Source organism: Trichechus manatus, unplaced genomic scaffold, assembly GCF_000243295.1.
Source record: "Trichechus manatus latirostris isolate Lorelei unplaced genomic scaffold, TriManLat1.0 scaffold00018, whole genome shotgun sequence".
NCBI lineage: Eukaryota > Metazoa > Chordata > Mammalia > Sirenia > Trichechidae > Trichechus > Trichechus manatus.
Window position 1 is genome coordinate 3,716,217 of NW_004443954.1, and position 13,227 is coordinate 3,729,443.

General features: G+C 38.7%; 1 protein-coding gene across 1 annotated transcript in view; it reads left to right on the plus strand.

Annotated features, from left to right (window-relative positions):
- The first annotated feature begins 593 nt into the window (after positions 1 to 593).
- The window catches only part of UBE2W (ubiquitin conjugating enzyme E2 W), a 65,769-nt gene continuing 53,135 nt past the window's right edge, over positions 594 to 13,227 (plus strand). Inside the window, 2 exon segments of the mRNA XM_004372522.3 lie at positions 594 to 662; positions 664 to 696. Coding sequence (XP_004372579.2) covers positions 594 to 662; positions 664 to 696 — 102 coding nt within the window.

Sequence of the window (13,227 nt, forward strand, 5' to 3'; positions counted from 1 at the left end):
AACTATTATTGATACACGTGAGCTGAGTTTATGGAGTAAGGGAGTGGAAATCACACACAACAGAAAAACTTCAAAAATGTCTCTCCCCTTTCCGGCAAGTTTCAGCTTTACAAATCCAAATAACCCTTGCCTGTAAAATATCAAAATGTTGTCTGCTCTCAGTTCTCATCCCGTTGCAGAAGGAAACCTGTGTCTCTCAAATTAGGAATATAAGAAGCCTTTCTGGCTGGGGAAGACCAGAAAGCAGCCCCGTGGTAAATTCTACCTGGCCCAAGGGTATTCGAAAGGAAAACCTGGCAACCATACACCTGTGGTTGGAAAAACAAATCAAACAGAAAGAAACCCAAAGATAAGCACATCACCAGGATTTCGTAGTATAAACTGACAACGCTGACACGGTCAGAACCGGAACCACGCTTCCTGAGCTTCTTCAGCACTGAAGGTACGCGGCGAGCTCAACGCGGCCGCTCGCAAGCGTGCGGTAATCGTCCGTATCTACAGCGCTATTCACCGCACCCGCCCCTCCCCCAGCGTGCCAGCCAATCCCCTCGCGCCGTCTCCTTCCCATCGGAGGCCCCGCCCCCGCGCCCGGGATGCTGGGCCCCCGCGGCGTGACGCGAGCACGGCAGCTCCGCCCCCTGCGTCTTTGGCCTCGCCGGCCTAGTGGGGGATGGTTCCATCATGGCGTCAATGCAGGTGAGGGGAGTTTGCTGCGGCTGGGCGGGCGAAGGAGCCGCCGAGAGCGTGCCATCATTCGGGCAGGGGCGCCGCCTGCGGCTCGGGGGTATCCGGGCGGGCTCGGGAGCAGTCCTACTGGTCGGTCTTTCCTCAGTTTCAGGGTGTTGGGGAGGGGTGAGAGGCGGCGAGGGGAAGGGCGGGTGACGGGAGGTCTCAGTCGGTCGCAGCGGACACCAGCCGGCCGGGAAGTTGGGGGATAAAGAAGGGTTAGAGGAGGAAAGGTCGAAGTTTGGCCTTGGCTCCGCCACAGTGCTTTCGGAATCGCCTCCTCGCACACACAAACGGCCTAAGCCGGCCGCCGGCCCGCCCGAGGGATGCCTTTCCCTCCGCGGTCCCCGGCCGGCGGAAACAGCTGCTCTGGCCGTTATCGCTGGGGCAGCAGCGGCTCTGAAAGGGGCTGAGTGTGGGGAAGCTGGAAGGACCTTCCCTGAGAAGGCGGCTGGCTGTAGAATGCGCTTCGCGGCCTCTGCTCAGGCCTCCCACGTCTGGCTTCTCTTGACTGCTCGGCACCTTCTGTGTCCCTCTGACTCTTAATGCCCCTTGGGTACCTTCTCCTAGGAGTCACGGCACTCTCACGAACGTTCCCCCAGCCGCCCACTTTCCCACCTCAGCTCCAAGCTGCCTTTAGTCTGGTCACATCACTTGCCGCCTATTTTGCAATCTTCCGGAGAGCCGAGATCCACTAGCCCCTTCTGCCTCCCGGGATAGCTCGCCCTCTAAGAATATTTTTCCTCTGGTGCCCCACCCTTGCGGTCGCGGTAACGCTGTAGCCTTTACCCTTATTGTCTACACCTTTAGTGGAACCTTAGTTTGCTAGGAGGAGTGTGTGACCTGTGCCCTATTACCTGACTTGTCAGTGCGTGGTTTTCCGGCTTTCCAACGTAATTTGCTCCCTGTTTTCCAATTCCAAAGAGGAATTTGTTTTTTTAGGCTAAGATGGCAACCACAATTGTAGTTTGTAGAGATTGACTCTGCATTATCCGTAGCCTGCATTTAATTCACAGATGAAGACTAGCGGTATCAAAACTTAGCGAGAGAAGGTAGAACTCTCATTAGGAATGTCAACTGAATGCTGTTTAGAGTTTTAAAAAGCAACCCCTTAAGTGAAGAAGAAGACCGCGTTTTTCTTAGAAGGATTTTTTGTTTTTGTTTGTAGAAGAAAAGCAAGTCTCTCTATACTCTCAGTTTTTTTTCACCTTTTCTGTGCGAGCGCAGTATTTTTCTTACATCTCTTTTTTTCTGCATCATTTTCTTTTTTTGTGCACATCATTTCTTTGCTCCACATTTGCTTTTGTGTTTTTATCTTACACCTTTCAATCTGTTTTTCATACGATATTGTTACCTTTGCTTTTCCCTATGGACTCTCTTGCAGAACAGAAAAGAAATTGTATGTAACATTTCTGGTTGAAGAGATGTCACGAAACAGTGGAGGGAAAAAACAAGAACAATTTCAGGAAACATACACTAGTCTCCGCAAGAGACGTTAGAGAAGTTTCGTCATTTCAGGCCAAAAAAGGAACTGTGGAACACTTTAGAATTGAACAGTAGAAGGGCTATGTGACCAGTTTAAGATTACGATTGTATTAAGATTAAAACATTCTTTTAAAAAACAATTAAAATCCACAACACTTGTGTGATTGTATTTGACAGGTGAGGATAGTGTTACAGGGATTGTAACTAAGGGTTAGCTGGTTAGATTTAGACTTCAATCATCTGGAAAAGGGAGATTTCAGTTGTTGAGAGAAAAAACCCAACCTGGTAAAGAACTTAATGTTAATAATCTTAAATTTTACATGGCTAATTAAGCAGTAAGGAGCCCTATTGGTGCAGTGGTTAAGCGTGACTACTAACCGAAAGGTCAGTGGTTCAAATCCACCAGCCTCTCCACAGGAGAAAGATATGGCAGTCTGCTTCCATAAAGATTACAGCCTTGGAAACCCTCTGGGAAAGTTCTGCTCTGTTCTGTAGGGTCACTATGAGTCAGAATCGACTCGAAGGGCGAGGGGTTTGATTTTTTTCTTTTTTTTGGTACTTAAACAATGGACAAAAATACTTGCTAGTGCAATATTGCATTTTTCTGTGTCACAAGTACTACCTCAGTCTGTCTTACCACTTTTCTTTATTCCTTTGTGTCTTGGTGAATAGAGGAATGGAAAACAGATGCTTCCTATTTTAAGTAAAACACAACTAAATCTTTCCCTTTTGTGTTTTTAAAATATCTGATACAGATTTTCTGGTAGAATCTTAAAAAATATTTTAATATAGATGGGTCAGACTTTTTAAAACAACACTTATGCGTGTTGGGTGAACAAAGTTTTTTTCCCTGATGGTCTTAATAGCAAAGTTTAACTCTTTCTAAAACAACTAAATTATACATAAAGCAATAACCAAAGTATTAAATTTGTTCCTTCACGGAACAGTTGTTTTTTGAGGTCCCCGTATGTATCCCCAGCACTCGTCTAGATGTTGCGGATCTAGCAGTGAACAAAAGCAGAGGAGATCGCTGCCCTTGTACATATATTAAGTCTAGTTGGGGGAGACAGACATTGACAAATACTTAAGTTAATTGTGTGTTAAATTAGAAGGTAAAAAGTGCTGTGAAGAAAAATATAGAGTGGATGGAGGTTTGGCAGTAGATATTTTTGGGATTTCACTTAGGGTGATTAGGAAAAAGTATGTTGTAACAGATTGCTGCTGGGACCATGTCCTCATCTAAAAAAGCTTTTAGTAAATTTCTTTATTTTACCCACACCAGGATGTTACTGCTGCTAAAGAAGTTATTTAAGCTGTAAGAGGAACTGTATTTTAAAAACATACATATTATACAAACATAACATGTGATTTGATTACTTAAATTGATAAACAGGGAAAAATAAATGAGTCTTTAGGAACAGTGCACTAAAAATTAGGGATAGACTTTGAATTTCTCATTGGAGACTATTTTAAAGGAGAGATTGTGACTAATGTATTCTACCAGTGCTTCCCAATTTTTTTTCAGGTCATGGCACACATAGAAAAGTTTTGAATAGCATACTGAGATGAATGAGGTTGGAGGCTGGAAGCCCCTGGCCAGGCTCTGTGCTGTCGAGTCGATTCCAATTCATAGAGACTGTATAGGACAGAGTAGAACTGCCCCATAGTGTTTCCAAGGTTCTAAAAGTTTATGGATGCAGACTGCCGCATCTTTCTCCCGTGGAGCGATTGGTGGGTTCGAACCACTGACCTTTTTGGTTAGTGGCAGAATGCTTTAACCACTGCACCACCAAGGCTCCCGGGATCCTGGGGAATCAATATTCTGGCATACCTGTTACGTCGGGAAGTTCTGCTCTATGTTATATTGCTAGAGTTGTACTTCAACGTACAGTTCAAGGTTGTCGTTCTCAAACTTATGTGAGCCCTCTGAGACTTACTTTCCTGTTTTTTTGTTTTATCTTCCCACTCTTTCTTCCTGTGAACAAAGTCACGAATCACCAAGTTAGATTATGTTTTAAGAAATCATTCTTAAACAGTCATGGTGATACTTAGAGTTGGCAGGATTTAGACTACAGAAATAGATCTAAATTTAATTTTGGTAATTCTGGAAATCTTGAAATATTAAATGGAAGGTTGTTTGTAGCACATTTTTAGTATTAGCATTTCAGGTACTCTGATTATTTGGTACAAGTTTCCTATCAAACTAAAAAATTATTTTATCAAAGTTAATTTTTATATGATTCTAAACATTTCTTAAAATTGTAGCAGTATTGAAGTATGTGTTTTCAGCTAAACTATAAAAGTATATTTTTTTAATGTTTATATAGTTAATATTTATTTTCTTCTTTTTCCAGTGACTCATTTCATATTGTGAAATACTTAATTTGACCTCCTGGATATATTTTCTGATTTTAGAATTTAGTTGTTTCATTCAGACTTCTCTTATATTACAAGTTTTTAGGTATACCTGGTATGCTTTTCTAGTTTAACCATCTAGATTAATTTTAGATATGGACTGTTCCCTTTAGACTCCTCTTCCTTTGTTGTTTAGTTGTGATTGAGTTGATCCCTTATATAACATCTTAAAATTTTAGAAAGTGCATAATAGCTGATGTTTGTCAACTCTGAAAACAGTGATTTAATTGGGAGAAATAGTCAATTGAGTCACTTTTTTATGAATTTTCTTTCTTTCCTAGCTAGATCTTAGGCTATTGACTGTTGATCTGGCTAGATGGAAGGAGACTGAGATTTCGTAACAGGAGATGGAGTATGAGTGTTGCTTATTTCTTATTTTCAGATGACTTGAAAATAGTTATTTTGAATTATTCAAAACTTGCATTGCTCTTTACTCAAGTAATTGGCTGTAGTGATTAATAGGTACAGGATGCGCTTATTAATATTACTATTATGATGGTCACGTTGACTTGATGATTAGATACCATATGCCTGTTTCTTGATGTCATTATGAAGGGTTACAGAATAATCAAAAGTTGGTAAATTGATTGCCCTCTTGGATCTCAAGGCTCATTGAGCAATGGGAACTTGCGCAGTATGGCCAGAATTACAGAATTTGAAAAACTTGGTTCGATACTCTGGCTAGGAATAGGGCTGTCTGGGAGCTTTTGGAGCAGGGGTCAAGGATAAGGATAATAGCGTAGACTAGAACTGAAGGTATTCTGTGTGAGTGATAAACGTAAGTAGATGGTAGACCACATGTGAACAAAAGCATAAAGCTATGGTAATCCTCTTTCAAAACAATCATTGGAGAAACCTATTAAGCAATTCTATACTATGAAGCGGTTGTTTACCTATAATGGAATAACTTAAAATTCACATTTCTATTACATATATTTCAAAAAAAAAGTTGATTTATTTTCTTGATTTGTGTGTTTGCTGTAACTTTAATGTTTTCTAAAGTATTTTTATATTCTTTCTGGATTCTTATTCCAACTTGTAAATGGAAAGTCAAATAACCCTATTTCCTTCTAATGGAAGGGGACACAGAGTCTTACTATGGTAAGTAATCACTTTTTTTGGTAAGTTATCACTTTTTTGGGTAAGTCACTTACCTAAAATTACCTAGTGACAGTGTAAAGAAATCACTGGGGTAATTATTTAACTTTTCAGTCAAGAGTCAAGCGTTTTAAAAGTATTCTGTAACTAAGAAAATCAGGAAGATATTTCTTATGGTTTATAATAGGAAGTTGCTTTGTAGATCATTTTTTAAGAAGACATTCTTTATGCATATACCTGTGCACTGAGTAAAATTGTAGTAAATTTTTACTGTTCACAGATAATCTTTTTACCATCAACTTCATTACAAATATTGTCTGCAAAATACTTGTTCATGTTTGTCAGGTGTTTTGAATTATATTTTTCCTATTTTGATAGCCTTTATTTGTGAATGTAGTTTTGGGGTCACCAACAAGTTGTATATGCCTTTTAGTTTTATTCTGAGAAAAACTGGATGTCATTCACGTGCCCTTGTAAACTTCATTGGGGAAAAAAAGCACAGGATATGTAATCAGAAGACCTAGTTTCAGGTCCTGTTTCACAAACATTATGTTGCACGAAACTTAGTGTGTATTGTAGTGGTTAAGACAAAAGTAGATTTAGTTTAGCAGAGAGGTGAACATATATAAAAGTGCTTTTTTGATTTGTCTTCCCCAAACATGTTCCTTCTGTAATCTTCTTGTGGGACATGGTAATTTCATACTTCCATTTGCTCAAAACCAAAACCTTGGATTTGTCCCACCCTGCAGTCAAACCATCAGCAAATTCTGTCAGCTCTATCTTCAAAATAAATCCAGAATGCAACTGTTTGTCCCCTCTTCTGGATTAATACCCTGATGGAAGTCATCATCATTCCTCCCTGGATTATATCAAGAGGTTCGTAATGGGTTTCCCACTTCTGCCCTAACCCCTTACTGTCTTCCCCATTAGTCAGATTCTTTTAAAACAAAAGTCAAAATAAAGTCACTTTTTCTGTATTTTACTCAGAAGACAGTTCAAAATTCTTGTTATGGCCTATCAGTACCAGTTGATGTTGAGTTGCTATCAACTCATGGTGACCCCATGTATTGCAGAGTAGAATTGCACTTCATAGGGTTTTCATGGATGTGACCTTTGGGGAACAGATCACCAGGCCTTTCTTCCAGGGTGCCTCTAGGTGGGTTCGAACATTCAGCATTTCTGTTAGTAGTCTTTTGCACCACCCAGGGACTTCTTGTTGTTGCCTTTAGGTGCCATCAAGTTGAATTTGACTCATAGCAACCCCATTTGACAGAGTAGAACTGCCACAGAGGGTTTTTCTAGGCTGTAATCTTTATGGGAGCAGATCTCCAGGTCTTTCTCCCACAGAGCTGCTGGGTGGGTTTGAACTGCCAAACTTGCTGTTAACTTGGCTGCAACCAAGGCAGCCTGTTATGGCCTCCCATACCAAAAAATCCATTGCTGTTGACTAGTGATACTGCATTACTAGGGCCCCCTTTATTGTGGCGTTAAAAAAAACAAAACAAAACAGAAAAACCTGTTGTTGTCGAGTTGATTCTGTACATGTTTTTATGTGGACATGTGATTTAATTTCCCTTGGGTGTATACCTAGGAGGAGCCCTGGTGGCGCATTGGTTAAAATGCTTGGCTGCTAACTGAAAGGTTGGCAATTCAAATCCGCCAGCTGCTCTGCAGGAGAAAGATGTGGTAGTCTGCTTCTGTAAGGATTTATAGCCTTGAAAATGCTGCAGGGCAGCCCTACTCTGTCCTTATAGGGTCTCTATGAGTCAGAATCAACTTGACAGCAATGAGTTTGGTTTTTGATTTATGTACCTAGGAGTGGAATTGCTGGGTCAAATGATAATTCTCACTTTTTGAAGAACTGCCAAACTTTTCTGTAGCAGCTGCAGCATTTTATATTTGCACTGCTAATATGTGAAGGTTCTAATTTGTCCACATCTTTGCCAGCACTTGTTACTTTTTTAATTTTATTGTGGTAAAATATATATCTATAACAAAAAGCTTGCCATTTTAAAGTGTACAATTCAGTGATGTTAATTACATTTACCATGTTGGGCTACCATCACCATTATCTGTTTCCAAGAGTTTTTCATCACCCCAAACAGAAACTCAGTACAAATTAGCAGTAACTCCCATTTTACCCTCAACCCCAGCCCCTGGTAACAAGTAATAAATTTTTGTCTCTATGTGTATGCCTGTTGTAGATATTTCATGAAAGCTAGATCATACACTTTTTGTCGTTTTGTGTCTGACTTACACCTGCTCCTCACTTATCGACATGGTAAGTTCTAAAGACCAGGTCATTATGTGAAAATTCGGCGTTTTGTGAAAATGGAGAATGACCACATCAGATCACAAAATGGAAGATGACTGCATCATTACATAACTTCCAAATTACATCATTATGTAACTGCCAAACCATTAAGAATCATGGCCCAGCCAAGTTGACACATAATCTTAACCATCACAGTCAGTGTTATACTTGCATCGCCCCTCAGGGTTTATTACTACCAGATTTATGTTGTTAATGCGCAGAATAGTTGGATAGTAAATTTTTTACTATTGTTATAAATGCAAAATGTTGGATAACGAGACAGTCGATAAGTGAGGAGTGGGTCATTTTTTAACGGAGCACATTACTCACAGGTGATATTGTTTATTTTATAAGCCAGTCTATTATCTGGCTGAAAGGTGACCTCCAGAAATAGCTTCAGTTCTAAGTTCAGAGGGTATTTAGGGCAGTAGTCTTGGGACTTCCTCTAGTCTCTATTGGTTCAGCAGATCTGGCTTTTTTTTTTTTTTTTTAAGGAATTTTAGGAACAAATGGGAAATGTTCAACACTGAGATAGTAGATAAGTGAGGAGTAGGTCTGTTTCACTTAGCATAAGGTTTTCAAGTTTCATCCGTGTCATACCATGTAGCAGAACTTCATTTCTCTTTATGGCTGAGTAATGCCCCTTTGTATATACTACGTTTTGTTTATTCATTGATGTGTTGATGAACACTGAGTTCTACTTTTTGGCTAATGTGAGAAATGCTGCAGTGAACACTGGTGTCCAGGTATCTGTTTGAGTCCCTGCTTTCAGGTCTTTTGGGTATATAACTAGGAGTGGGATGGCTGGGTGATATGGTAATTCTGTGATGAACTTTTTGAGGATTGCCTGTTTTGTTTTCCACAGCCGCTGTACCACTTTACAGTCCAATCAGCAGTGGATGAGATTTCCAGTTTGTCCCTATCCTTACCAACACTTATTTTCTGTCTTTCTGATAATAGCCATTCTAGTGGGTGTGAAGCAGCTATCTCATTGTGGTTTTGATTTGCATTACCCTAATGAGATGGAGCATCTTTTCATGTATTTATTGGCCGCTTGTATATCTTTGGAGAAATAGCTATTCAAGTCCTTCACCCATTTTTTAATTGAATTGTCTTTTTAATGTTGAGGTGTAGGAGTCCTTTATATATTCTGGATAATAAACCCCTATCAGGTACATGGTTAGCAAATATATTCTCCTATTCTCTAGGTTGTCTCTTCACTTTTCTTGAAAAAGTCCTTTAATGCACAAAAAAAAGTTAATTTTGATGAAGTCCAGTTTATCTATTTTGTCTTTATTTTTAAAATTTTATTTGGTTGTTGAGAATGTACGCAACAAAACATACACCACTTCAACAGTTTCTACATGTACAATTCAGTGACATCGATTGCGTTCTTTGAGTTGTGCAACCATTCTCACCTTCCTTTTCTGAATTGTCCCTCCCCCATTAACATAAACTCACTACCCTCTAAGGTTTCTACCTAATCTTTTGAGTTGCTGTTGTTGGTTTGATCCCATACAGATAGTTCTTAAAAGAGCATAATGCTTGTTGTGGATTGAATTGTGTCCCTCAGAAATATGTGTTGTTAATCCTAACCTCTTTGCCTGTGGTTATAATCCCATATGGGAATGAGTTCTTTGTTATGTTAATGAGACAGGATTAGTATAGGGCTATTTTGAGTCAATCTCTTTAGAGATATAAAAGAGATTAAAAGCAAGCTAGCAAACAGAGATAGGGGAAAAGAGATGCCAAACCACATGAAGATGGCCCAGGAGCAGAAGCTCAAGGAGACAAGGACCTTCCCTCACAGCTGACACAGAGAGAAAGCCTTCCCCTAGAGCCAGCACCCTGGATTCAAACTTCGAGCCTCCTAAACTGTGAGAAAATTAGTTTGTTAAAGCTACCCATTTGTGGTATTTGTTATAGCAGCACTAGATAACTAAGACATGGCTCAAGACAAACATTTTTTACTAGTTAAGTTAAACAATTTCTTGGTTTTAAGAGGACTTCAGGGAATATTTTTGACTTAAGGTTTAAAGATTATCTCAGGGCAATAGTTTCAGGGGTTCATCCAGCCTCTGTGGCTCCAGAAAGCCTGGAATTATGAGAATTTTAAATTCTGTTCTGCAGTTTCCCACTTTTGATCAGTATTCTGTAGAATTTTTGATCACAATGTTCAGTAATGGTAGCTGGGCAACATCCAGTTCTTCTGGTCTCATGGCAAAAGAGACAGATGTTCATGGAGGCAGTTAGCCACATATTCCATTTCCTCCTCCTTTTCCTGACTCTTCTTCTTCCTCAGTTGCTTCAGGCAAATAGAGACCGTTTTGTTGTGCCTTGGGTGGCCTCTTGCAAGCTTTTAAGACCTCAGGCACTGCACAATGAACTAGGAGGTAGAACAAAAGCACTAAACGCTTTATAAGACCAATTAACTGGTATGTCCCGTGAAAGCATGACTCTAAACCTTTAAACCAAGGAACCAAATCCTGTGAGGTTTTTGGTTGTACATAAGCAGCTTCAGCAGCTGTTCTTTTTTGTTGTTGTTGTTATTGTAAATATATCCATCATATAACTTTCGCCAATTCAACTTTTTACAAGTGGGCAGCTTATTGACAGCGCTTAAAATATTCGGCTGTGCAACCCTACCCTTAGTCAATGAGATTTTTCAATCACTTGTTTACCTTCCCTTTTCCCCTCCCTCCCACCCCTAATGACCACTAATAAACTTTCATCTCTATACATTTGCGTTTTTTTGTCTTTTTGTGTGAGTGAGGTCATACAATATTTGTCCTTTTGTGATTGGCTTATTTTGCTCAGCATAATGTCTTCAGGCTCCATCTATATTGTAGCATGTATCAAGACTTCATTTCTCCTACTGGCTAAGTAGTATTCCATTGTATATATATGTGTGTACCACATTTTGTTTATCCATTCATATGTTGATAGGCATTTAGGTTGTCTACCTTTCGCCTATTGTCAGTAGTGCTGTAGTGGACATTGGTGTATAAGTTTCTGTATCTCTGCTTTCAAGTCTTTTGGGTATATACCTATGCATGGAATTACGGGGTCATATGGTAGTTCAATTTTTAGTTTTTTAAGGAATCCCCACTCTCTTCTATTTTGTATTTTGTTGCTTTAGCTTTTGGTGTTGTATCAAAGAATCCATTGTTGAAACTAGGTCTCAAAGTTTTACCCCTAATTTTTCTTCTAAGAGTTTTATAATTTTACTTTCTCTATATGTAGATAATTGATGCGTTTTGAGTTAATTTTTGTATATACTGTGAGGTATGGGTCCAAGTTCATTGTTTTACATATGAAGATCCAGTTATCTCAGCACCATTTGTTGAAGAGACTGTTCTTTCCCCATGAAATGAACTTGGCATCATTGTTGAAAATAAATTGGCAATAAATGTATGGGTTTATTACTGAATTCTCAGTTCTATTCTATTATCCTATGTATGTATCCTTATACAGTACCACACTATTTTGATAACTGAAGCTTTATAGGTTTGAAATTGAGACGTGTTAGTCCTGCTTTGTTCTTTTTCAAGATAATTTTGGCTATTCAGAGCCACCTTGCAATTCCATAGGAATTTGAGGACTGGCTTTTCCATTTCTGCAAAAAAAGGCTGTTGGGATTTGACAAGAATTGTATTGAATCTGTAGATTGCTCTGGGTAGTATTGATACCTTAATATTGTCTTGCAATCCATGAACACAGATGTCTTTCTGTTTATTTAGGTCTTTTTTGATTTTTTTTTAGTGATGTTTTATCGTTTTCAGTGTGCAAGTCATCTGCTTGGTTAAATTTACTCCTAGGTATTTTGTCCTTTTAGATTTTATGCTTTTAGAATTTTGTTTTCTTAATTTCCCTCTTTGTTCATTACTGGTGTGTGGAAACAACTGATTTTTGTGTGTTGCTCTTATATTCTGAAACTTCGCTGAACTGACTTATTAGTTCTAGTAGCTTTCTTGTATATTCTTTGAGATTTTCTATATATAAGATTTTGTCATCAACAAATAGATAGTTTTACTTCTTCCTTTCAGATTTGGATGCTTTTCATTTCTTCGTCTTGCCTAACTGCTCTGGCTAGAACTTCCAGTACTGTGTTGAATAGTAGTGGTAAAAGTCGGAGTCCTTTTCTTGTTCCTGATCTTAGGGGGAAAGCTTTCATTCTTTCCCCATTGAGTGTGATGTTAGTTGTGGGTTTTTCATAAATGCCCTTGATTATGTTGAGGAATTTCCCTTCCATTCCTAATGTGCTGAGTATTTTTATCATGTTAAGGGTGTTGGATTTTGTCAAATGCTTTTTCTGCATTAATTGAGATGATCATATGATTTTTTCCCTCCTTTATGTTAATGTATAATACATTGATTGATTTTTTCCCTAGTGCTTTTGTGATTAATCAACTTGGTCATGGTATACGATTCTTTTAGTACGCTTTTCGATTTGACTTGCTAGTCTTTAAATCTAAGGTGTCTCTTATAGGCAGCATATAGACAGATTGTGTTTTTTTATCCAATCTGCCATTCTCGTTTTCTTGGTGCATTTAGTCCATTTACATTCAGCGTAATTATTGATAAGTATGAGTTTAGTGCTCTCATTTTGATGTCTTTTTTTGTGTATTGTTCACAGTTTCTTTGTTCCGTTTAATTTTCTGTGCTGAGTCGTTTTTCTTTTGCATTTTTTTTCATCTTTTTCATTTTTGTTGATTTTGTGTTTGATGAGTCTTTGTAGTTTTCTAGTTTTTTATTTTGACTTGTGGGATTGTTAGTTTCCTTTGTGGTTACCTTAATATTTACCCCTATTTTTCTAAGTTTACACTGGTCTTTTATTTCTTTATATCGCCTTGACTTCCTCTCCATGTTTTTTAAGTCCCTCTTTTTTGTTTTAATGTTGTTGTCTTTTACATAATGACATCTGTTTCCCTATTTTCAGTGTTTTAGCTTTGATTTACTTTTGTGACTTCCCTATCTGGATTGATATCTGGTCGCTCTGTCCTGTTTTCTAGTCTTGGGTAGTTACCTGATGTTACTGATTTTCTAACTGGAGGACTCCCTTTAGTATTTCTTGTAATTTTGGTTTGGTTTTTGCAAATTCCCTAAACTTCCGTTTGTCTGGAAATGCTCTAATTTTGCCATCATATTTGAGAGACAGTTTTGCTGGATATATAATTCTTGGCTGGCAG